Here is a 25,897-nt window from a genome sequence, read left to right as displayed (position 1 = left end):
AGACAGGTGCAGAAACCCATTCTTCCCTCGGGTTGGGGATAGGTGAGCTCCCTTCCTCAGAGACACTCTAAGACAGAAATTCAGATTTGGCCACACTCTAAACTAAATAAATCACTTTAAAGTACCTACACTAACACACTAAAACTTAAAAAAAAAAAAAAAAGAACTTTATTTCCAATTTCTAGCTTGCCATTCAAGACACCAATACTTCTCTTTGGCTCACTTTTGACTTGCAGTATGGGACTAATTTAAGGGATTAAACTTTAAAATTAAACGCTTAAATTTTAGAATTTTAGACTTAACAATAATCACCTGCACACAGGTGAGAACACTCTAAGGTGTTTTGTTTTTTGCTTTTTTTCCTTTTCCAGCAGTGGAACTCCTCCTATGGGGCTGTGCTTCCCTCTCAACACAACACCCCCCTTTATTCTGGACTCGCTTCTCAACAAAAATTAAAAAAAAAAAAAAAAAGAGAGAGAAAGAGAATCGTTTGAAAATAATATTTGAAAACAATATTTTCGTCAGCAACCCGCTGAAACGCCTCCGTCGCTCCGCCTCCCCCTCAGCCTCACCTCGCGCCCCGCTGCGAAAAGGCGGGAAGGGCGCGCGCCGCCCCACGGCCGGCACCACACCTGAGGCGCCGGGCTCGGCACCAGTGCGCATGCGCGGCCGCCTCTCCCGCCCGGTCCCCCTCCCGCCCGGAGGAGCACTGCGCATGCGCGCGGCCGGTCCGCGCCGGGGGTGGGCTGGCGATGAGCGTGCTGCTGCCCAACATGGCGGACTTCGACACCATCTACGAGCTGGAGGAGGAGGAGGAGGAGGAAGGGGAGGAAGGGGAGGAGGAGTCCGGGCCCGTGGTGCGCAGCCAGGAGTTGCCCCGGCCCCGCGATGCGCCGGATCCCGTGGCGGTACGGGGCGCCGGGCACATCACCGTGTAAGGAGGGGGGGCGGCCTGAGGGGATGGGGGCAGCTTGAGCGGGCTGTGAGGGGACAGGGGCGGTGTGAGGGGCATGGGACTGCCTGAGGGGGCTGTGAGGGGACACGGGTGGTGTGAGGGGCAGGGGACTGCCTGTGGGGGCTGTGAGGGGATGGGGGCTGCCTGAGGGGATAGGGGCAAGCCTGAGAGGGCAGGAGCCAGCCTGGGGGGGCAGGGGGTGAGGAGGAGCCGGGCCCCAGCCATGCACCCCCCTGGCTGTGTGAGGGGGGAGCTGTGAGGGGGGAGCTGTGAGGGGCCGCTGCCCCCCGCCCCGTTGGGCCCAGCCGTGGTGATCCTGGGGCTCCCTCCTCTGTTTTCTGTCAGAACCAAGGGAAACCCGCACGGTGCTGGGCCCAGCCCGAAGGTTTGGGCGCTGTTGGAGGGATTGTACCGTAACCCTTCTCTGTCACAGCGGAGCCACGGAGTCCCCGTGCTGCACTGCAGAGGAGGCACGTGGCTGCGTTGTAATTTATCTCCAAAGTTAGTTGCGCGTTTTGTTGGGTTTAAGCAGTTTTTGTCATTGGGATGTAACGTGAGCTGCACTGTGTTCTGCTCACAGAAAGTGGTGGGACGCAGGATGAACAAACTGATATAAAGATGCAAAGTTTGCTTAATTTTGGTTTTGTTTTTCTCGCTATTCCTACTCCAACAAGTGGAGGAATTAGTATAACAAAATACAGCCACAACAGCTCAGTGGTAGCTATGTTCCTTTACATGACAAGGAGGGAGCTATCAGAACTTGTATCGCAGACATCCATCAAGCTTGTGTTGCTTTGGGTCTGCCTTTGGACTGCATAAAAGAATGCACATTTCTCTCTGTGAATAGGTGCAGTGTGATCTAGCTTTCTGCAGCAAAGCTCTAGGTGGGGAAGGCTCTCTCATCCTAAGAGAACTAATGTTGGATTTGGTACGGTGTCTGTCATGTAAGTCTAAATCAGGTTTGCATTGAGCTAGTGCCAGTGGGTAGCTGCTGTGCTGCACCGCAGTGTGCTTGCTTGTGTTGATGGAGTTTTCATTCAGACCTGACCCCACAGAGCATGCGGCCTAACTAAAGGAGGGATGTAACAAGCAAAATGCTCAGAATAGCACCTACCCATTTATTAGCTCTCTGTCTTTGAGCACTAAACAGAAAAACATTACACACCTCTTTGCTTTGTCTTCTGTGATGCTTTTTGTGTATTAGTGATGGTACTTAAAGCTCCTCTGGGGCTCCAGCATCTTTTGGGAATGGGCAGGAGCATCTCCAAGAGCTGTCAACTAGCGATATCTACATCAAAAGAAAGTAATAATTTTAAGCAATGGGGGAGACATGAGCTAGAATGTGTGCCCTGAATTCTCATGCACCTTACTTTCCCTTTCTTCTACTCCTCCTAGGTTCCTTGTAACAGATATACCTGCCTGCTGGTAGAAGGCAGCTTTTCTTTCATCAGTTCATGGCATCATGGCATCATTTTTTTTTTTAAAAAAAAAATCTCCTTGAACTAGTAAAAACAGTTAGTGGATGTTATCAGTTAAAATGAAAAAAAAAAAAAAAAAAAACCCTGGACACTATAGTATATAATCCTAACCTCCTTAATAAATGGGGAATATTTGGCTTCCTAAAGAGTTTCTGGTTATTAGTGTGTACCCGCTCTGAAATTCTGTCACTGTCCGATCACACAGATGCTGCTGCTTTTGAAATCAGTTGGCTTCAGAAGCAACCTGCTCTGCTTGCTGAAGTGAGAGACATGTCGTTCAGTAAAACTTGTGTTTGTTTTCTGAGCCTGTCTAGAATATTGCTAATAAAAAATTCTGTCCTGACAGAAGTCAGACACTCTTTTTAAATAAAGGGAAAAAAGGGAGAAAGAAAGAAAAGCAGTTACTTAAAGAGAAGACAATGCCGTTGTTTTGTTTCAGATGCCTTCTGTTCCTCATCTGACATTGGCCTGCTTGGATACCCTTGTTCTACGTAGAAGGGATGTTCTCTGATTCCAGGGTCATCTTCTGGTCCAGCTTTCCATGGGCATTCCTCTTAAATACTTCCAAAGTACTAGATTCAAACTATGTATTAGTTTGTTGCATGAGAGTTTTTATTCCTGTAGCCTTGTCAGTGAGCTTCTAACCCTAACACAGTTACGCTGCAGTATCCAGCTATTCAAAATATAAATTCCAGGAATCGCTTTAGTAAGATCTTGCTTTTTCCACTGACTGTTTTGCTAACCCTTCACCTCTGTGCATGGTAAGAGTGACTGTGTAAAATGTATTTGTTTTGTTTTTCTCACAGTGTTTGTGAAAGCAGGTAGCAAAACTTATGCTCATCTTGTTCAGTGCTCTTTCACTCTGGAAGATTCTAGCTTTAAAAACAAACTAGGCATCATAGTTACTGTTTTCAGCAAGCTTTTGAATTTTAGCACAGAGAAACCACTGTGACGTAGTGAATGTCTTTTCTTTGCCACTGAAATTCCGTGCAAGTTTGTTGTTTCTTGCATAGCAGTGTTGCTTTGATGGCGTGTCAGAATATCTCAGCATAAACGTTTTTAGTGAAGACTGAGTCATATGCCCACCAAAGCAGCAGCAGTAACTTCCAAAAACATAGCAGTAAACAAATGCCAACTTAGTTATGAGTTTTATTTTTTCTGACATACTGTTTTTCCACATCATTAAGCATATGGGGAAGGATAGTAATGAGGTAATGAAACAGCCATTAAACATCTTTTTGCCCTTAGCATTCAGCTTGTGATTCCTGCTTAAGTCTGCAAACTTTCTATTGTTGGATACGAGTTAAGTTTTATTCTTCCATTATGTTTCCTATAGGAGTGCGCCAGGGATCCACAGTCAAGGCGCTGATGAAAAGTGTGTTGTCGCGAATTAGGGAAGAGCCAAGTGCATTTAGTTGTGATAAGACATTTGGTTGTTGTCTTCGCTTACTCCCAAGCTACACACCTTCCACATATTTTAAATAGCAAATGACCTCAGCCTACCAGTAGTTACAAGTTAGTTCTCCAGAGTATCATCCCTGAGAAAAGACACCTTTCAGTTGTTGGGTTGGTGTTTTTTTGGCTTCATAGGGCAGGGCCGTAGACGAGAAAGAAAAATTTCAGCTGAGGGCTGTTGATGAATGTCATCTTTACTTGCATGGAGTTGTGCATGTGATCTGAGTTCATCTGTTCAAGATAAGTTAATCTTAAACTGAATTAGGTGTGGGGAAAGGACCCATGGTGAAAGGAGACTGCAGAGCCTATCCTAGGAGAGTTGATTAAATGGGTTTAGCGTGCGTAGTCTAGTAAGACTGGTAACCATCTGTAAGTAAGGAGTGGGATAAACAAGAATGAAGGGCCATTTCTATCAAAATGACCAAAAAAAAAAAAGTAAAACATTTGTAAGTATGTCTAGTCTAAATAAAAGAAAGTGCTTTCCCGAATATTTCAGTTGCAGTTCTGGGGACTGAAGACCTCGCTTCCTGATAATGCTTTGTGAGGAGCTCTAATGGGATACCTGTTGCAGCTGGGGCTTGCAAGTGATGATTCAGGGTGTTCCTTTCCGACTTTAATTTTTGTGAGGGACTTAGGGCAGCTGCCTAGGAGAAGCTGTGTTCCCTCCACTTTGCAAATGGGGAAAATGATGTGATGGGGCTTTTCTCAGGTGATACTTTTAAACAGGGAAAGAGAGAGAGAGCATGCGACAGCAGAAACTGATGTCATCCTGGTTCTGTTCCAGCGGTGATGCCAAACTGCAACTGAAGTATCTGGGTGACTTAGGTGAATTTCTAAACATTGGGTCTTGTTTGTGCAGCTTAAATCAAGAACTCAAGAGAGCGTACCCAGGAATAAATATGATGCCTTAAATACTTGAAAGGGCAGGTACTGCCCTTCATTTTGCATAGTAATTTGTAAACATACTGAATTTTAGAAGACATATAGGCAAAGTCCTGCTAGATCAATTTTTGCTGTGCATTAATCTGTTGTAAAACGTCTACGTTATCTCTTAATCAAGACTTTTTCTTAACTTTTTTTCACATTAATGTTTAATAAAACTTTAGTACCTTTTCATAGATGCTCACAAAGCTCTAGAACTATGTAATATTCTGCTTTTACCATTGCTCTAAGAAAAGCTATTTTTTATTTGGCTCTTGAGTCTTTGCCCCCCGTCTAATATGAGTTTAATCCTTCTCAACTATGTGGTAAATCATCAAGACGCTTAGCTTGTAAAACCTCTGGAAATACTTCAGTAAATCTGTGTTAAAGCCGTCAGTGATGCTGCCTAAATGTGATATAGGGTAGCATAATTCTGTCTTCAGTATGCTCCAGGCCTTTGATACTCTTCTAGCCACTTGCGGGAGTCAGTGTAAAATAGATGCATTTCTGTAACTGAGGTTTCTTGGTTGTGTTATAACTAAATGGAATATTTTGCAACTGATAAAAGGGTTGCTGTTTTTATATGGTTCAGGACATTATCAGCCTTCAAATTTAACCCAATAAAATCCTCTGTGCTATTATGTCCTTAATAGATCTAAACCAGAAAGCACTAGCGTATTTTATTCTAGGGGGAAATCGGTAGTGCAGTGGCAATCTTATTGAGTGTATCTGTGACAGTGAGATGAAAGATGCTGCCTATGGCTCGGAAAGTTTTTGAACCGTTTGAAGGTCTGAAGGCTGTTCTGGGGAAATGGCATGGTGGACCTTTGGCATGATCTTGTGGAATTAGCCTGCTATGTGGGTAAATAATTCTGCAGTCTTACCTGAACTTTCCAGTAGTTCATTTATTATATAGTTACTCCATTGCTAATTGCTAAAACTTCATCATTTCAGATAGTTTCACTGCCAATAAACAGAAAAGTCAGTATTCCTCAAGAAGAAGCTCATGTATATGCTTCATACAGTTGTTAGTGTTTTCTGTATTTTTTAAAACTGAAAAGACTTCCTTACTAGATTAACTCAGAAGATTTCATCCTAAAAAAAAAAAAAAAAAAAAAAAACTACAAAATGTGGAAGCCAACCTGCAGATGATATTGACAGAAAATGGAAATGTGCTTATACTAGTAACCTTTGTGCATGCCTAAAACCTTTGTGTTTTTACTGCTTGCATTTGTAGCACTAGTTTAAAATCATGGCTTTAGCGTTTGCTTGGATGTGCTGTGCTGGTGTTCAGTTCAGGCACGTTGACTTCTAGAAAATTTGTGATGAAGACATTGAATAAAAGCAACACAAATGGATGGTGATTGGTTGTAGCGTTTGGGATAGCTTAGGAGACAAAGGCTGATGAATGCTTTAGTGAAGGTCTCAGCTTTGTGTTTTTTTAATGTTTCCACAAATAGTGCTCCAATGTGCTGTTTTTTCCAAGTGTCAAGGCTCTAGCTTAAATTAGCCATTGAAGATCTCTATTAGATGTCACCGGCATCATTGATGAACGTTTTAGTTAGCTTTACTGGGTTTCTATAGACAGCACAACTTACCGTGCTTCTCTCTTCTTGAAGGTTTATTTTTCACGTCATTGCAAAGCAAGTTACACTGCCAGGCCTAGGTATCTGAATTATTTCTGGGTGCGCATGAGTATGTATGTATCAGGTAATGGCAGAGGACTGATGTTTGGCATCCTTACTGGTGACCAGTAAAAAGCAATTCAGGTGTCAGTTTGCCTCTAAACACTCCCCCCAGAAGGTTTGGTTCTACAGTAATTACTACAGTACCAAACATATTCATGCTTTTCTTTTTGGCTGTGATCCTTTTTTTTTTTTTTTTTTTTCATGAAACGGTTTAGCAAGGTTGACAGAACTTGGTGTACAATGTATTTAACTTTATGGACTTGACAGTAAGCTTTGCTCAAATACAGTGATAGCTGAGAGGCTAGTTGTTGTTATTCTGTTAAACTTCTGAATTGCAAAGGTTAAAAACTTCCAAGGAGATGGAGAGAATGGGTGATGAGGTTTTCGTTCAGGAGCAGCTAGCAGGTATGGCATCGGAGCTTAGTTAATTTCTTGCTTCCATGCATGCTTCAAATACAGTAAAAAAAGCCAGGTCAGCCATCAGTATCCTGCTGACCTACAAAAGGAGCTTTTGGAAATTTCAGATGGTTTGGTAGGTGTGTGAAGTTCCTAAACTCTGGAAAAAAGTTCCTAAACTCTGGAAAACTTTGGTCTAGCTGCCTGTCACTCGTCACCAGGAAGCCTTACCTCATGCTCAGTAACAGCGCTTCACTGGAGAACAGCCACCATTAACAGTGTTGCCTAAGGTTTAATTTTCTTGAAGTTCATAGTTGGTTTTAAACTGCTCGATGTGTAGACCCTTGCATATTTTGCATGAGAATTTAACTCGGAGCAAACCCTTTTTCTTAATTGTATAATTGTAAACTTTCTAAGAAGATGAATGGGTTCCTTTATAACTAGCTTTATCTGTTGCATGTGAATAAATTGCATGAATTAAAAAACAGCAGTAGAAGGATTATCAAACCTAGTGAAACTGGAATTTAATAGGTGGAGGTTTTTGCTTCCTTTCTTTAAGGAAGCAAAAATGGGAACTTACTGCCATCAATTGTAAAAGAACATTCCTGCTTTTAGTGGCTTGAAGGTTTTAAAGTAAAGCACCGAGCTGTATTTCTTTGTCTTATGAATGATACAGAAGATCTGATATAAACATAGATTGAAAGCTCGTGAAATAAAGTAAATGTAAGGGCAAAAGAATTAGTTTTTCTTTTTAAAATGCAACATCTATTACATTTTTTATTAAGGGAACCAAAATAAGTTAGGTGGAATATATTTTGTTTGTCTCTTTTGTTTTCAAGGTTTGGCTTGAGCAACAAGTTTGATACAGAATTTCCTTCTGTTCTGACAGGGAAGGTAAGTGTGAGATTAAACTGTTCTTTTAAATGGAAAGATGCAGTGCCTCCAGTGGTTTCTGTGTTACAAATAACATGCTCCTGAACCCAGACAAAACTGGTGGCAGGCCAGCACTGCGCTGAGGACTGTTAAATTTAACTTTGTCTTGTATGGAATAGCTGGTCAATGACCAGTCCCTACAGAAAAAAATAACTTGCAATGATTGTTGTCTTCATTGATGATCTAAATATGGCATCATACTGCTTTCATGCAGGCAGTCTGCGTGAAAGCAAGACTGTTACCCTTGTTTTATAGGTGCCTGGAGTTTGTGCTGCTTCTGGCAAGTTAAACTAGACCTTTTTACAATGTGTCTGTCAAGCCTTGAGTTCATTTTTAGAGAGATCTCTGGAAGAGAATTTGTTTTATCTGAAGCATAAAGGAACAAAACATTATGGTGTTAAGCGTTAAAGGTACAAGTTGAGTAGGTTTTTTAGGACATTTTCAAAAATACAGTAATTATTATTTCATTCTGAAAATTGGTGGTGACAAGTCTCGATTTCTCTGCAGTTTTGTTCTGTTTCTAAATGCAAGTTTAATAGATACTCATTTGTAGCTATTAATGAAATCTTTTAACAAAATTCTCTGCTGTTTTATTTTCATAATTGTATATTTTTGAGGCTTTTTAATTTTGGAATATTTTTCCTTTTGACTGTTTAGTCTCTAGTGCTTTGTTTTGTGGTCCCCTTGTGCATTTTTTCCAGAATTTGTGAGAAAAAGATACTCTTACTGCTTCCTCCAATGACGTACCATACAGCTGCAGCTTCACAGTCCCTGTAGCCTAACTTGCAGTAGCTGTTGAGTCACAGTATGTTGAAATGCAGCCGGAGGCTGTGGCATCTTCCCTCCTTCGTTGGCATCTCCTGGTGCTGCCAAATCCATCTGGGGGGTTCCTCCCTTGTTTTCACCCCTGAGCCTAACAAGTAAAATACTGGTGTTCAATTTGTCCAACACTTTTGACAGCAGTCCAACTGTTGTTTGAAAAGGTTGTTAAAAAGACAACCTGGGAACCCTGGCCGTGTTTCAGAACCTCACTGGGCTCAAAAGGGTGCATATTCCTGACTTAATAGTGCCTAGTGTGAAGGTCACTGATAACACCATCTCCATCTCGATACTTGGCATTTCTAAGGTTTATTTTCCAGAAAGCACTTTCAGGTCACTGAAAAACCATGGAATACTCTGGAAATAACAGTTTTCATGTTCTTTTAATCATGTGGTAGTTTTCCTTAAGTAAGCACAGCAGGAAATGTCAGAATTAGATTGGATGATTATTTCATCTTTTTATGTCTGTTTCTCTCTTAAAATGTGTGTGTATTTAAAAAGAAAAAAAAAGGGGGGGGGGACATAAGACCCTCTGCTTTCCAACACAAGCCTCAATGCCTGCCACATCTTCCACTTTGTTGTCTTCCTGTTAAATAAACAGTGAACAATTGACTTTACTACAGGATCTATAGCGAAAGTTTAAATTAAAGTTCAGCTGGCTGCATGAACTTAATTTAGCAAAGAGAAAAGAGGATGTTCTTTTCTGGGCTTACCTGGGTTTACCCTTCTTGTTCTATAGGTCTAATCAGTGACAGCAGAAATCACGTGAGCTTGGTGTATGGAGATCACTTGGTGTGTAGAGATGCTTCTTCTGTTGAGATATCCTGATACCTCTTTTTATATGTGGATTTGAGGGGCTTCTTGAGAAAGATGACTTTGAAAATAATTTGTTTCCATTTTGCAAGGGGAAAGCACCAATCAAATGAGGTAGTAAACAATTTTTTTTTCCTTAGGGCTTGCCACACGCTCTTGTGAAAGATAATAAAAACCACAGCTGTGGGTTGCTTGGTTTTTAATACTTTCATAAATTGCAAAAAAATGAATAATTGCTTCTTCCTCTGGTTATGGCAGTCAATCACCTTTACCACTACTGGAAATGAAAACTCAGATTTTTCCAGTAAGTGTTCTTCAAATACCCTGATTAATAATTCATAGTAATAAGCATTGCGGTCAACTGATGTGTCACTTTAATGTCTTTTATTTTTCTTAAAGTACAGATGTTTACTTTTTATGAAATAACAATTTATGAATAACATAGTGGCTGTTTATATTAACAATTTTTTCATAAAATGTTTCTGGTAAGCCCACATTAGTACATAGCTAATATAAGGTTATGTCCTACTGTATTCAGAATGTCCATGTAACATTCAATTTAATGACTTTGTTGTCCACTGTGAATTGATACTAATAATATACCCCTAGCTGCTAATGACGTGTATGTGGAGCCATTAGACACAGTTGATAGACTTCCCTATGATGCTGTTTTCCTTGTAGATTTTCATCTTGTATTTAACAGATTTTTAAACAAGGGATGGAAATTTTATCCTATACAGGTTAAAAATCCTAAATAGATAAAACTGCCTGGCTAAACTTTTTTCCAGAAACGCTGCTTAGATTTACGCCACTGTGTAGTCTTAAGAATTTACTTAAGTTTCATGACTCGCAGTTTGCCCTTTAATGTAATGATGATAGTAAACCTCACACTATTTTTTAGTGTTTTTTTTTTTTTTTTTAAATATGAAATACCTCTTCTTCTTCACCCATCTTCCCTTCTTACTCCTTCTCATTTTTTGCAAATTTTGGATAGTTGTAAATTAGCCTAGAACTAAGATTTATGCAAGTACATCCTGAGTGTTTGAGTAGATGTATATATTTGAGGAAAATATACCTGGAAAGTTAAACAATAAAGAAAATACCAAGTAGGTCATATATTGGATCTTGCTAATTCAACTTGAATGACTTGCTTCTTATCCTGTTAAATAAATATGTATTGGTTTATAAATACAGAGCTGGGCTTTCAGAGAGTGCATTCTTTTTAACAAAATCTTGTAAGAAAAGTTCTAATTTACACAATACAGAGGTAATATTTAACTTGTAATAATGTGGTTGGACTTTGGCCTAAATTTAAATTCTGGCTAAATTCAAATTCAGTGTGCTATGATTTTATAGAGTTGCAAATTCTTTTAAAACAGACTTTTAAGTTATGCCTTCAGAGCAGCTTGATTAGTAGCTGTTCCAAAACAAAGCATACTTTCTAGTTCTTAAAGTTTAGATGGTTCCTTTGCTGCCAAGAATTTTAAACCTAGCTTTAAAAAAAATTCTTCGTGATATATGGTGCGTTAGTGAACAATGCTCCAGGTGACAAGAAAATGATGGAGCCAGCGAACCTTAAGAAAGCAAGTGGAGCTTCCTGCCCTGATCTTAAAACAATAAGGGTCCTATACAGAGGTAACTGTGCAATGCAGGGAAATGTAAGCCATAAAATGTGCTCTTGGTATTGTGATCCCATTGCAACATGTGATTGATAGGGTTTGTGATCATGGTGATTGAAGGAGAAAGATCAGGCCTGCTGGGCTTTGCTTTCTTCCTGTGTTTGTAGATTCTCTTGCATCCTGTTGTAAAATATTATGACACCCTCTCCTTCCCTTTTATGTTTTTTTTTCCCCCCTCTAAAGACCTAAAAGGAGCTAATGTCTCTTTACAAGGTGTACTGCACAGCCAGGAGCTATGTACTTATCTCGTTCTTTTCAAGACTCAAACAGAAACTTTCCAAGGGACTTCCCAAAAATACTCAAAACTGGACTTTTAGTGGGCTTTCTTTGCACAAGAGGCACTGTTCATTCTGTTTGAAGTAGTTTAGTCATTTCATATTAACCTATATTTGCAAGAAAGACAAGATTTAAAATTATGTCCAAAAATCAACAAAATTCTTCTGTGACAGTTTCATCTGAAAAACATTTTCTTATTAAATTAATACAATGTTATTTTATTTACAGATATTTTACTCTTCGTCACTGCATAACAATGCTTAATGGTTACTGAGCTGGAAGCCCAGAGGAACAAAACTGTTTTGCTTTTGTTTATCACAGAATGAAACTTATGGTCACTGCTTCCTTTAGCTTCAAATGAAGATGCATTGACAAATTGACAAATATATTTTGTGATTAAGCTTCTTAAAGGAAGTAATAAATCCTGTAGATTAGGTTAGCTGAAGCAGTCTTTATTAATTCCATCTCATGATGCAGCTAAGAGAGTAATTGGCGCGTTAGCAGGTAGTGGTGCTTTGATAATACTGTTTTAAGTAAGCAGCATACCGAAGTATCTGAAGTAGATATCTATATTTCTTGGAGGCATCTAAAATTGGTTTCTAGTTTAGCCATTTGCAGTGCTGGGTTCTACTAGAACAAGAATACATCAGTAATGTTCGTATTTAGCAGCATCAGGCTGTTACACTGATATGACCAGTGCCTTAGAAGTGGCAGAGAAGTAGGGAACCTCACTGTGGCAGTGTTTTCCTGTTAGGTTCTTAATTTTTCTGCCAGCTGTGATCTAAGAATCTGGTTGTCTTCATTTCATGTTGGATGTTATCACTGATGATAAGGTTTCATGCTGATAAACTGAACTTTGGATTGTACAAATGCATTCTCTTCAGTAGGTTTGTACAGCTGTATTTGGGGGTGAAATGCGGTGTTGTCAAGGTCCAGTCAACTTTGTGACTGCAAGAAAAGGGAACGTTCTCTTTTTGTAGTAGAACTCACTGCACAAGTGTTAATAGAGTCAAGAAAAAAGTTATCTTTCAAATAAATAGATAGGATGACACATGTACAAATTTCAAGATTTACTAAAGGTGTATATGTTAGGATCATAGTTACATGTAAATTTCCTTAATAATCAAGGATACCAATTTGTTCACATGCATCATCTCAGTTTACTTGGAAGCAAGTCTGACTGCAGGAGCTGTGCAATGTTACTTGTGCAGCATACAACCAACCCGATCGGACTGTGCTACAAAACTTGCTCCCGCCTTGAAGGTGAAATGGTCTTACTCACATGTACCCACACCCGTTGGATGTTTGTGGCATCCTGAATATAAGAGCTGCCATTGGCAGAGAGCTGCAAAACCTTTTGTTTCAGATGCTTCAAGCTACAAGTTAGGTTTTTACATCACAATATGATTTTTTTCCTGTTCATTGAAAATGTCCCAATGTATGGGATCACTGCTTGTTTCGCTATTATTTTTTCAAACTAGTACTTTTTTTTGCAAATGTATTTAAATATTGATGTTTCTTTTAGGCTAAAGAAAATTTTTGGACTTGCTCCATTTGTTTGTGTAAAAAGAAATAAAAGAAAGTCTTTTCAATACTGAGGAAAGGAATTAAGTCCGTATAATTGCATAAGAAATAGTTGCTGCGTATTTATTCCTGCTATAAAATGATCACAATGTTAAATGATGTTTGTATGGTACTAGCTGTAGGCCTGGCTAGCGTACAAACCCAGAAGACCTCTGACTCTATGCTGCATGGTGATCTGAATGGCTAGGAAACAGATGTTGTATTTACTTACTCCCTTTCCTTCAATGCTTTAATAAATTTAGCTCTTGTGAATAGGCGGAGGTAGCAGAATCAGATCCTCGCCACTTCCTGTCTGCTGGTTTTGCTTCTTTAGTGAAAGGAGTCATTGTCATAAAAGCTTTTTTTTTTTTTTATCCTCCCTGCTCGCAGAATTAAATTGAGTGGAGTTGGGCTTGGTGGTTGGAAGGATTATGCAGAAGTTGCACAGCTTTGTATACAGGCTAATCCCAGGGAGAGGGTTCTTCAGCATGGCAAGTAGTTAGGAAAGAAGTTTTCTTTTGGAGTTGTTGTGCCTGACTGTTCAAGTTTGTTGAAGTTGGATCTGATTATTCTGCTTCGAGCAGACAAACCCTGGATTGTGTTCTGGTTAAGAGTGCCATCTTGGAGTCAAGTTTGGTCTAATACCATGATCCACGTTTGACTTGTCAGATTGAAGTTATTTAGGTAAGGTAGAGAGATGACAGATGCGGGGCATGTGGGTAGGCGAGTGTTCTCACTTTTAAGACATGCTACCATCAGAGAAAGCTTATTTTTGATAGTTGATGCAGTTTTCCACTGTGGCTCTGCAGTGGCAACATACAGAAAATATTCCTCTGAGTAGACTCGGCTGAATATTTCTTAAGTTGTTTTTTCAACAGCTAGGCTTTATTCATAATCACATACAAAATGCACTTTTTATCGTTGAATGTAATAGGCTATGTGATGTTCTGGGCTTTCCTTCTCAGGGAGAAACCACAAGTAAAGTTGCAGGCCCGTGTCTGTGTGGACATCATCAGAAATTTGTGTTCCACCTTCACCCAGGCACAGTGTAGACTTGCATTGGTGTGAAAGTATTTTGGACAATATCAGCCTTTTTTCCTGTTTCAAACAACAGTGTTTTTACTACAAAGCAACTACATATTACTACTTGTTCCCTTGGAAACCAGATATCCTTCATTCTTCCTCTTTTTTTCCTTTTGTGGTCAGCGTAGCCAGTGCATATGTTGCACGCTTTTCTTCGGGGCCAACTGATTTATTAATGGTACAACCAATATGGGTGAGGCTGCTCATCTAAGCTATGCTGAGCTTTTTTTAATGTAAGGTTTTGCAAAGCATGCATTGTAAATGAATTTGGTTTTGGAAAGTGACTTTCCATACCCCCTGTGTGACCAGTGTTTTAGAAGATGGGGTCATACTGCATAACGGCGTTACGTTTCATTTACATTTTAATCTGTACAGATAGTTCTTGAGAAAATAGTAGTGGCTTTCCTCTGAAGTTTAGTGCTTCTGTTGCAGGTTGCTCCAGAAGAATTCAAGACCAGCATCAGTCGTGTAAACGCTTGTTTAAGAAAAAATCTCCCTGTCAATGTAAAATGGCTGCTCTGTGGCTGTCTGTGCTGCTGCTGCACACTGGGCTGTAGCCTGTGGCCTGTAGTCTGTCTTAACAAAAGAGTAAGTACATCTTTCATTTGTCCTATTCTCTTTATTTTGCAATTACTGATAACATTAAATCATGTTTAATAGTATCATCTCTGTTCCAAACTCCTTTTATCTCACTGGCATTCAAAGCTTATTCCATTTTCCATGCCTTAGAAAATAGAAAAAATACATTTGTTAATGAAGTAAATGATACCAAATTGCTGATAGGATTAGCTACACCTTAGATTACCACATTCAAACTCACTTAAAAGAACAGTGTGTACTATATGGTAACCTAAACTTTCATGATTTTTAAAGCTCTAAAAATTGAATTGGGTGCAAAACTAGATATTGACCCTCAAAGGTTGCATGAACTGGAATGAAAACTTATTTTCTCTTCCCTCCCCTCTTCCAGATAGTTATCTTTACAATCAAACTAACTTTTTTATTTGTAATAAATACCATAACATTTCTGAGCTGTGGCTTTTTTAACTTACTTTATTGTGCTCTTTCTGTTAAGAATAAACAGAAATTTGTTTTCCGTTCTGGAAGTTTAAAGAGTTCCTTTTTTTCCTTTAGCAGAACAGCTCCAAAGTAATACACCAAAGTAATGATGCTTCTCAAAAGCACTGTGTCAGTATCAAGCAAGCATGATCCTAATTGCTTCTGTGGTTTACATTTAGAATAGCTTTATCACAGCAATAAATGTTTTGGAAATACATAAATAGGTATAGTGTAATGATATTCTCTGTAGTTGTATACTTCGTAAGACTTGTAAGCCATAAAACTTTATTGTCCACAAATGTGAATTGTGATAGTATGTGGGTGCACTGTGAGGGGAAAAAAAAAAGCACAACTGCGCACTAGTCAATTTAAATATAGGAAAATATCTGTTAAAATAGATATTTTAACAGTTTAAATACTTTTTAAACAGTTTAAATTTTTAACTGTTTAAATAACTGTTAAAAAGTAGTACTTAATGCTTTTGATACAAATGCAAAGCAAAAACAAGGACTGGGTATTGCTTTTCAGAAGCGTTCTGCCAAACTTTCCAATTTTGGTTAAGAAAATAACAGTAGCGTTGACTGGCTGAGGTGAAGCATACCTGTATAAGCAAAATGTAATAAATCCCATGTAAAACATTCAGGTTGGATTTTGTAGGATCCTTTTATGTCCTATAGCCCTTCTGAGTGGTGAGAACTGGTGGAGGTAACTTTTTCTTTGTAAGTGGACACCAAAATTTTACAAGGGCTTAAGAAGAAACGCTTTTTGGCATCAAAAAATGAAATCTTGTCACTGAAGGCATAATATCTTCACTCAGTAAACTGCTCGTTATTGAATCCTGTATCACTGAAAGGTTACAGGACTTAATTTAACTTACTTAAACTGCTTTTTTCTACATTATAAAGATGTGTGCTTGAGAAATAGAGATGGAATATTTGTAGTTTTTAAAACATGTTAAATATCTCCGTGCTATTAAAAAATCTAAATAAATGCCTATGTGATATTGTAGCATTAAAATATTTCTCAAGAGTATAAATATGCATAAGTATATATGATCAAATTACATCACTAAGAATCAAAAGGATAAGGTGGTTCTCAGTTTTCTTTTGTGGTGGTTGAACCAGTAACAGAGCATGCACCAGCCACTCACTCGCTCACCCCTCCAGAATGATGGGGGACAGAATCTGAAGAGCAAAAGCATCATGGGTCAAGATAAAGACAATTTAATAAGTGAGTAGAGAAACAAAGGGAAGAAAACCCAGAAGATACCAAGGCAAATCTCTTTTCACCTCCCACTAGCAGACCGATGCCCATTCATTCAGTCAGTCTCTTGGCAATGATGATTCCAGTTTTATTGCTGAGTTACCTGTTACCTGGTGCGGAACAGGTCAGCTCAGGTCAGCTGTTCCAGCCTCTTGCCCACTCCTGCCCTACATGCTGGGCAGGCAGAGGGAGAAAGAGAAGTCCTCGATCTGCAAGCACTGTTCAGCAAGAGCAGAACACATACTGGTGTGTTATCAACATTATTTTAGTCAGAGATCTAAAACTCAACACCATACAGACTGCTGTGAAGAAAATTAACTCCATCGCAGCCAGTCTATGTATACCCATTCAGCAAAATGGAAAAAAAAAAAAAGTGAAACTCAAAACAATTGGAACAAGACACAGCATGTACTTCTTAATTATGAGGATAGCTTCATCACTGGAATAATTTGCAAAGAGGCGGTGGATTCTCCACCATTATGTCCTTGACTTAGGATTGGATGGGTATCTCTATCTCTTTTAAGGAGGTGGTGTGGTTCGCATCCATTGTTAGGTTTATCAGTGAAATCAGTGAATGGAATACCATGCAGGAACTGCAGTAGGTTGTCACAGTGATCTTTCTGTGACCTTAAAAATCACTGAAACTCCCCAAATGTTCCCTTCTCCCCCAGTAAGTGAAATGCCTTGTTATGTCTAGAAATGTGTTGCTCTGCTTGAATGAGGTCGTTAGTGTAGATACAGACCGAGGAAGCAGATTTTTCTATCCAGGGTTTCCCCTTCATGTGTCGATGGTTGCCATGATCTTATGGACTACTGTAAGTATTGTGGAAGCTCTAAATAGAGGTATATAAGAAGGCTTACAGTCTTCGTAGCTATAAGCCTCACTGTAAACTGGTTTTAATATTAGAGTCAAGCCTGTAATTGGACCATAGTGTAAGAAAGTTTAAAGAGCAGAACGTGAAGGTTGTATGCGCTTCGGTGTCTAGGAATTGGAAAATACAGGCTCTATTATGAGCTGGAGTTCTGTGATGTTGAAATTTTTCAGTATTCAGGTAACAATTTCATTAACAAAACCTGGAAACTACGTGTCTGTAAACTGTATTGTCGGTAATTGACCTGCAGAGAGTGCGGTATTCGGCCAAGAGAAGATGGGAGATATTGTTTTGTTGGCTATGGTGGAAAAAAATATTACGTTCAAAAGGATCTCTTAATAACTAAGTGTTTTGGCAAAGTTGTAGTGCTAAGTTAACATGAAAAAAAAAATATTTTTTTCTTTTTTCTGAAGATCATCTGATGTTCTGGAATGGGGACTTGAAGTGAAAGGGCTTCCATTTACAATTTTTCTTTTGCTTGGTTCTGCTTCTATGAAACTAACTTACTTTAAACAATTCTTAAGCAAGAAATTCCATAGTAAGATTCTTCTGGATGAGGCTGGCTACTGAACCATTCATAATACAGTTCTGACTTACTTTTTAGACTAGAAGATCAATTCAGAAGTTATTAGAATGGGAAAATAACAGACTATATCATAAGGTAAGAAAAGTTAGAGTGCTTGTTTTCTTCATGTTAAAGTAGAGTATGTTTTTTTGCATGATTGACATGTAGGAATTTTACCATCTTATTATAATTCCATACTTTATACCGATCTTGTCAGTGTCTGAAATGTTTCAGATCCTAGTAATTTGATATCACTAATTCGTGTTACATTAATATGAAAATAATGCTGTGGTACATGTTAATCCTCTAATAATTATTTTCTCAGCTTGGTTTGCACTGGAAGCTGAGTAAAAGGAAATGCGAAACTAGCAATATGATGGAGTATGTAAGTATTATTTCTGTTACTGATTTGGTATTCAATGTTACCTGGATTTTATAGAGAAACTGAAGTTACTAGGCTATCACCTGAGTGATCTCAGAAAATCTGCAGCTGTTTGACATTTGTGAAGGCCACTTTTAAAGACTAGCCATAGCATAAATGAAAATTAGAAATTGTCACTGCTAACTTTTTCTCTCGATAACAATTCTACCTGTGTGCTGCAGGTACACTTACTTAGATCTGTGGTTTGTAACAAGGGAGACCCACTGGGACTACACACATTGGTGTGATTCCCACACCATTGCATAATTCAGCACCTTTTCTATCACTACTTATGATTACTTTGATTCAGCATTTGGGTGCAGACATGCAGCATTTTTACAGTAGTGTGACTTCTGTCTGGACCATTGTTTTCTTAATTTTTTTTCTGGCTCTTAGTCTTGTAAAGGCTTAACCAAGAAAGTCCATTTAAGAGAGGAGAATTTCAAATATTTAGTGATCGTACTATTCCGTCATCTGCTTTCTTGTGTAACCACAGAGATAGCCTAGCCTAAAGAAAAGGGATGGCTGTCCCCAAAAAGTCAAGCATCTGTAAGCTCTGTATGTCAAAGTGACTGAACCTACAGCTTTGTTACGCTGAGTAACATTCTCTTACAAGTTTAGTTTTATATACTAGCTAATGTTGCATGGAAGGTTGTTCTGAAGGTCTGACCTTGTTGATTACTGTTTTGTTCTTGTCTTTTTTTCCTCCTTCAACAGGTAATATTAATAGAATTCTTACCAAAATATCCCATATTTCGACCTGACTGAGGAACGACATTTGGTCTTTCATGTTACCTGTCATTTTCTACCCTTAGTGCCTTGTAGATGGTTTTGGAAAGAAGATGGTCTACTTTGCTGTGATTTAAAAACTGTTCTTCAGTAGAATATCTTCCTTGCTACGTTACTTTGTTTTGTTTGAGAAAAATTTGCACATTTTTTATGTTAAAAGAGGCTTCTATGTTGCACTCTGAATTTTTAACATTAACAATATCTGATATAGTTGCCACTAGGGATCTAACATCAGTGCTGCTTAAACTTGTTCTGAGCATGCTGCCTTATTAATTTCTATATTGCTGTCCTCAAAAATGCACCCTAATGCCGTGTCATACTATATTTCATTCTAAACATCACAATCCTATAAATCCTCAGTAGAAATGTCCAGGTAAGCGTCTAGTAGTAAAGACTTTAGTATAACTTGCTTGCATAGGACTTGCAATTAACAGCACTGGTTTTGTCCTGCACTTTGCAAAATCATCATTTACATTAGGGGGTTAATTATTTCACCCACTATGGATTTGTAAATATTGACTCTTTGCATAATGTAAAGTGTGGTATGCCAAGGTTTACAGAATGTAATATAGCTCTTACTATTCTATTGCCAACAGTTTGACATAGTTTTATTCGTTACATTTCTCATTCCTCTGATTGTACAGACCCATGTGCGTGCTGTTTTTATGGTAAAGCCATAATGAGTTTGTACATACTATCAGATGTGTAGGGCTCAGTTGCACTTTGTTTAGTAAACAGATGAAAAATGCATAGCATTTCTGTTCTGACTTTTTTTTTTGAAAGTATTTCGGGTGTTATTTGTAGCATCTGAAATTAGAACCTTAAATACTGTTTATCTTTAAAAAAAAAAAAAAAGTTGCATTTGTGAGGTAGATGGCAGCTGCTAATAGCAAAATATCCTAAAGCCTGTTCTTAAATTCAGAATACCTGGAATCCATCAATTCTCGTGAGTTTTTTTATTTTTTTCTAAGCAGGGAAAAGAGTGTTTCATAATTGGAGATGGTCATTACCGTGGAGAAAAAATTTGGAACAGCCAAATTGAAGATGAAGTGACACTGGTTATTTTTGTAGTGTGATAGTCCTTTCAGTGTTTTAAGGTTTAAATGATATGGCATCCTTTCTAGTGGAAATAAATTTTATCTAAATCAGAGTAGTGCTTCAAAATGTGCTGATGAGAGGAAGTGGATCAGTTGAATGGGTTCATGCATATTGCATTCAAGCACGGTCTGAAGAGCCACAAATGCTTTCACGAGGATTTTTGGACTCTTCCCTGTTTGTCTGATCTCAGGAAAGGACGTAAACATAGAAAAACTTCCTGTGATGCCTGGCCTAAGCATGACCATTTGTTAACAGCAAAGGAAAATGCAATATCACCCCTTTCCTAGATAGAAATGAGAAATAAGAGGAAAAGCAACTGTTTATCTGCAAGTTGCGACAAATATCATAAATGTCCACGCATTTCTTTGCAGCAACTTGATTCCTTGCAACATCATCCCAGGTTTCTTTTTAGTTTCAGGCTGACTTAGGATTTCCTCTGAATGTATTTGCATCTCTTCAGTATGCAATATTGTATTAAAATATAGTATTTGTAAAACCATCACATTCTAATAGCTGTAGTAGGACAAAGTCCTAGTACACAGTGTTTACAAAAGGCCAGTTTTATACAAGTTGCTACTTCAAATCAAATTTCTTGCTATTCTTACTGTACAGCCAGGGAGTATCAGACTCCAGTGCTTGCAGTAGTTTCCAGTTGCAGGCTGATGCTTCAGACTCTGTAATCTGTATACTTAGTGCAGAGGTTTCATTGGACTGGCAGATTGATGACAAACTGTTTAATTGCATTTGTAATATAATTTAATGAATAAACTACTGTGTTGTGTGAATTTAACTCAAGCTGCACCTTGCAACTCAGATTTCTATCACAGAACCATACGAAGTATTCTCTCTACTTTATTTTTTTAGGATGAGTGTTAACTGGAAGCGTAGAAAATATTTAATGGCAGAAAACAGTATTGTAACACACCCGATTCTACATGCATTTCCCTTTCTAATGAGTTTTTGTTCTGTAAATGAAGGGAGCTTAGCTCGATGGACCAATGGAAGTTGCTTACTGTTATACCAGAACTTTATTAATTTCCTTTTTATGTAAGAAACTCAAGAAATCACAGCAGGTCCTTAATTTTTTCTTTTATGTGACTATATTTTTCAAAATGCTCTTTTCCAACTGAGAGAAGAGGCAAGCCAAATGAGAGTTCTAGTAATTGCCAGTGGTGAATGCTGAACAGCCTTCAGAAATCCTCTTTAGAGTCTGTGCAGACTTCATCATATTCAGTTCAAAATTTCTCAAACTGATTTGTCTCGTTTCAGTGAAATGCTGTGCCAAGCGGAGAGAATACTGTGAGTTTTCCCACTTAAGCGCATAATACTAATTTTTAAAGTTTACATTTCAAGTACATTAATTCTGTACACGTTACTTTGTCCTGAACTGTTAATTATATAATCTTCAAACCATGAAAGGGTCTTTTCCTTTTGTGTTTTAATAGACATTTAAATATGTGGCCATAGAGCAACTAGTAAAGGGGTGTGAGAGCCAAAACAGCAAATAACACAAGCTCCATGTTTTAATAAGATAAATTTGCATTAAAATGCAAAAACAGCACGCAGTATTATATTTGCATCTGAAAGACACAGGTTCAATAGCTCATTTAAAGATGAAGGCAGCTGTAAATACTGCTGTGAACTCTGTGCACTTCTGTTCTGCCTACAGGTTCTCTTTTTTCCTAGGCTGTCCTTTTCTTTAATATAAAAACATTCAGCAGGTAATTATATCTCATAAGACTGAAAAACTCATTTTTGACAATAAGAAGTCAGCATTTTTTGGTAGATGTATGTATGGAGGACAAATGTTAATTGGAGAAAATGCTTAGCAATATGAGATTGATGTTAGCAAAGTGTAATGGAAATGGTAAAGAAAGTGTCTTGACTTGTTTTTAAAAAAGGGAAAATATTGTGCAGTGAAAAAGGAGAAAGGGAACTGGTAACAGTATAGAGTGTGAGTTTGCAGCAAATTTTTAGAAGTCATTACAGAAATACTGTCTACCTAATCAGTGTTCAATTTTTCATATCAACATGTTGACACTTGCTTTTGTTTCTAGCTTGTATGTAGGAAGCACTTGGTTTTGTATCTAAGAAGTTTTTGTATGTAAGGAGTATTAAAGAATACTGATAAAGAATCAAAGTTCTTACCTATGATTCCCCACCTGCATCTGTGAAGTTGTTTTACCACAGAAGGAGGAAAGATGTGTTTTAAGACATGCACAGACGTGTCTAGGAAGCGTGGACTCAGTTGTAGATGCGCATAACTTTAAAACAGAAAACATCTTTGCCAAAATCTTGTGTGTTCTTGATAAATTAGAAAAAAAAAAAAAGACCCTATGCTTTTCTTGATAGGTACAAAACTCTGTATGCAAAAACATAGATATATGCATATTAGTGTCCCACTATGACAATTTACTACATTTACTTGTCAACACACTACCCTCAGAGCAATAAAAATGTTAAGCTATTCTCACTGAAAATAAGTTATCATTTTAAGTAATGTTACGTGATTCCTCTGCCTTTTCTTGTTTTCTGCTCTTGCTGTTCTTACGATGTTGTAACATTACTTGTATTGCTTAAGGAAAGTGGTTTTGTTTAAGCTGTATGAAACTTTTTTAATTGTTCTTAACATTTTTATTCTGTTTACAAGTGAACAGCCACTTTTTTAATAGGACCTCACACCTTGAGACTTTTTTCTTTTCCTTTTTTTTTTTTTTTTTAAATAAAATTCTGAGCTATATTTCTACATTTTACTGCATTGGCTTGTGCCATTAAAAGAAGCTGGAAGTCAGACATGCTTAATCACTTTGAAACATTTTTCTGTAATTAAATTTAAAGATGAAAACCTCTGAGTAGTGCAATGTGTTTATGGAAACAAAATCTTTTGCGTCTCTCCCTGTAGGAGTATGCTGATCGGGTGTGAGCGGAATGGCAGTTGGTGGGGTTTGTTTAAATGAGGTGTTTCTGACTTGGCCAGATCGAGTGCTTGCATTGGGGCTCCCGGTATGGTTTGGCTGGTTTAAATGACAAGACTCGGAAAACTTATGAAGGTTTTCCCAAAAATAAAACAGTAGAATGATCGTGACACTTGGTCTTCCACGTAGTCTGTAAGCCAACTGAACAAACTTTCTGTTGTAAAGATTTCTTGCAGGAGTCTCTTGCTGCCGCCTTCCTTTGATACCCGGAGCATCCGTGATACACCGCTGCAGTGTGGTGATGCTGAGCTCAGAGAACTGAGAAGAGCACAGGTTTTTGCTACTGCAGTAGCACTGCAAAGGGAGCCTAACCTGAGCACGGGTAGTGTGTTCAGGAAACAAATCACTGGTTTATGGAGAGGATCGTGAATGCAGGACAATGCAGCCTTTTGTGTGTGTTAACAGGCGAACTTTGTAGCTGTGAAAGCAGGACTTAAAATTAAAGCCCTAGGTTCATCCCTGAGGGGAAATGTTGCATTCCCAAAATAGGCACGTGCAACACTTGATGTTGAAAATTGGTGTCCTCGGCTGTTTTGGACAAATACAGGAGCACCTGGGTTTACGTGCTGTTTAGGCATGTAACTGTTATTGAATATTATTTGAGAAATTTAGAGAATGTTCCTTTGTTGCTGTGCCAAATATAGGAACGTTTTGTTGAACCATGGAGTTGATCCAATTAGGACTTAGGAGATGTGCTTGCTTAGACTACTGCAAAGGTCCATCTTAAGAACATTTGGGATTTGGCTCCCACTTCTACTATTGGAAGGTAGTTTCAGTACTTTTCAGTAATGAAGCTTATAATGTCCATGCCAATTCATTTAGAATGTTATGCGTCCTTCCTATCAGTATTGTTCATCACAAACTGTTGAAATGTTCCAGCTGAGTTCATTTTTCTAGTTAAGCTTTTATAGAGACCCTTAAATCTTCTTAGTCCTCACTTGCTAGACAAAATGCTAATCTGCTTTCAAAAGCAAAATTCTGTTTCTGATCATCCTGCTTTCTTTCCATTTGCTTGCATTTATTCCAGTTCGAATTAATTTTCTTTCAATATGGGTGACTAAAAAGGATCTGGTGTTCCAGAAAATGGCTAATGTCTATAGCATGGCTAATGGCACCAGGTATAGCAATGTAATAGTTTTCTCTTCTGTGAGAATAATGTGACTCATTAAACTTAAAGGATCACATTTGTTTCCTTAATGGCTCTATTGTATTTCTGATTTATAACCAGTCTGATAAATTTGGGAGTTTCTTCAGTCAATTCCAGTTAGGAGCTCCCAACAGACACTCTTGTCACTAGTCCCATCGTTTCAGACTCGTCGTGTGATATTTCTCTACTGTTGAATTTTGTGATGATGCTTGTTTTACACCAGCCCTCGCAGTCTGGTGGGAGCTTTTGTTGTGGCACTAGGATGCCCAGCCCAGCGGTTGTGTTGAATGCCCAATTTGAGATGCTTTGAAGCCATTCCACTTGTAGAATATAGGCTATTAGGACTTTCTGCAAACAATAGCCTTTTTAACATTCCTAAAGTTGAGTGCATAAAGTGGCTGAGAGAACCCAAATCAGATATGGGCATGGCTCAGAGAGACTGCAGCGATGTGGGACACTTCAGCAGGGCAGCTCATGAGCTTAATTCCATGCTGGTCTACATAGCTGAACGCTTCATCCTTTGTCAAAGACAAATTTAGCTTGACCCTAAAATGACTGCCATTGGACCGTGAAATCAGTAGCCACAGAGTGTCACTCCAAATCTTAATCTGAGCAAGTTTATGAAGTGCAAAGGTGTAAATTGGAAACCGAGGAGTCAGTTGCTCTTTCCATCAAAGTAAAAATTAGTTCTTTTCAAATCAAATTTAATTTCTCTTGAGTTTTATTTTTATTTTTTAGCTCAAGTGCTGTTTTGGGACTGTCTGGGAGGGAAAAAAAAATACCCTAAACTCTGTTAATAGGCAACAAGAGTTGTTGGCCACTGCACAGGCTCTTTGTGTGAGTGGCAATTTTCTGCCAGAACATTTTTCATTACCCCTGGCCGTGTATCACCAAGGGGCCTCGGGGCTGCTCTCAGGCTCCGTGTTTTCCTGTGGAATTGTTGCCTGATTTCCAGCCCCATTGCTGTGGTGAGCGTACAGCAGTGTTTCTTTCTGCCCGTAGCAGAAAATGGAGCAAGGAGGAAGAAGGGCTCAGACCGCTAGGAGAAGAGATGCTCCTCAGGTACTTTTTTGATGTAATATTTTGTTGTTTTTCAGTGCATGGAACAGGCAACTTTATCAGCCTTGGATTATGATGAAAGGATAAAGGCAACTTTATCACTCTTGGAATATCATTCGAGTATGGTTGTTTTTGGTAGCATCGGTTAACGCTGGAAATCTCATCGCTCTAAGTTTCTGTGTAGCTGTGGTGGAATTAAGAGCTCTGAGGGCGGCCGATGTGCAGCCTACACCTGAATTGTGTGATTCTGTCAGAAGCTACCCAAGAGCTCAGGGCTACAGAAGAACAATTTTGGGGAGCTGTGGCTTGAGCCCATAATGATAATAATTGAGCCCTCGGCTGTGAGGCGCAAAGCCAAAAAACGGAGCACGTGAATCCCAGCACCACACAGGGAGATGCTCCGCAGCCCCTGGGGCGCTTCATGGACACCCCACAACCCCACCACGGCCCCCCCACAGCCCCCGTGCGCTGCCCCCTCAGCGCCATCCCCGGCCCGCCCGTGCCTGAGGCGCGGCGACGGGAGGAGGGGAGGTGGGGGGGCGGGCTGGCGGCTGCCCGCCATCTTCTCTCAGCGCATGCGCCCCCCGCCC

At 38.9% G+C, this 25,897-nt stretch overlaps 1 protein-coding gene across 2 annotated transcripts; it reads left to right on the top strand.

Moving 5' to 3' along the window:
- The first annotated feature begins 630 nt into the window (after positions 1-630).
- Positions 631-25,493, top strand: CHIC1 (cysteine rich hydrophobic domain 1). Of its 2 annotated transcripts, none has more exons than XM_068696598.1 (6): positions 631-934; positions 7,733-7,787; positions 14,492-14,647; positions 17,858-17,914; positions 18,144-18,203; positions 25,346-25,493. In XM_068696598.1, exons 1-6 carry the CDS (start codon positions 753-755, stop codon positions 25,454-25,456), a joined length of 621 nt encoding a protein of 206 aa, XP_068552699.1. In that variant the 5' UTR covers positions 631-752; the 3' UTR covers positions 25,457-25,493. The 2 variants fall into 2 exon arrangements, with proteins under 2 accessions (XP_068552699.1, XP_068552701.1); XM_068696600.1 differs by lacking the exon at positions 25,346-25,493 and adding an exon at positions 18,957-22,975 and having other exon boundaries at positions 640-934.
- The last annotated feature ends 404 nt before the right edge of the window (positions 25,494-25,897 follow it).

This window comes from Anas acuta, chromosome 13 (assembly GCF_963932015.1).
Source record: "Anas acuta chromosome 13, bAnaAcu1.1, whole genome shotgun sequence".
NCBI classification, from domain to species: domain Eukaryota; kingdom Metazoa; phylum Chordata; class Aves; order Anseriformes; family Anatidae; genus Anas; species Anas acuta.
Note: the sequence above shows the minus strand (reverse complement) of the source record. Positions and strands in the feature narration are given on the sequence as shown.

Coding starts and splice junctions, on each gene's coding strand:
- CHIC1 (XM_068696598.1), top strand. CDS start 753: ATGAGCGTGCTGCTGCCCAACATGGCGGACTTCGACACCATCTACGAG. Junction 935..7,732: donor GGCGCCGGGCACATCACCGT/GTAAGGAGGGGG, acceptor TTTGTTTTCAAG/GTTTGGCTTGAGCAACAAGT. Junction 18,204..25,345: donor CTAGCAATATGATGGAGTAT/GTAAGTATTATT, acceptor GTTGTTTTTCAG/TGCATGGAACAGGCAACTTT.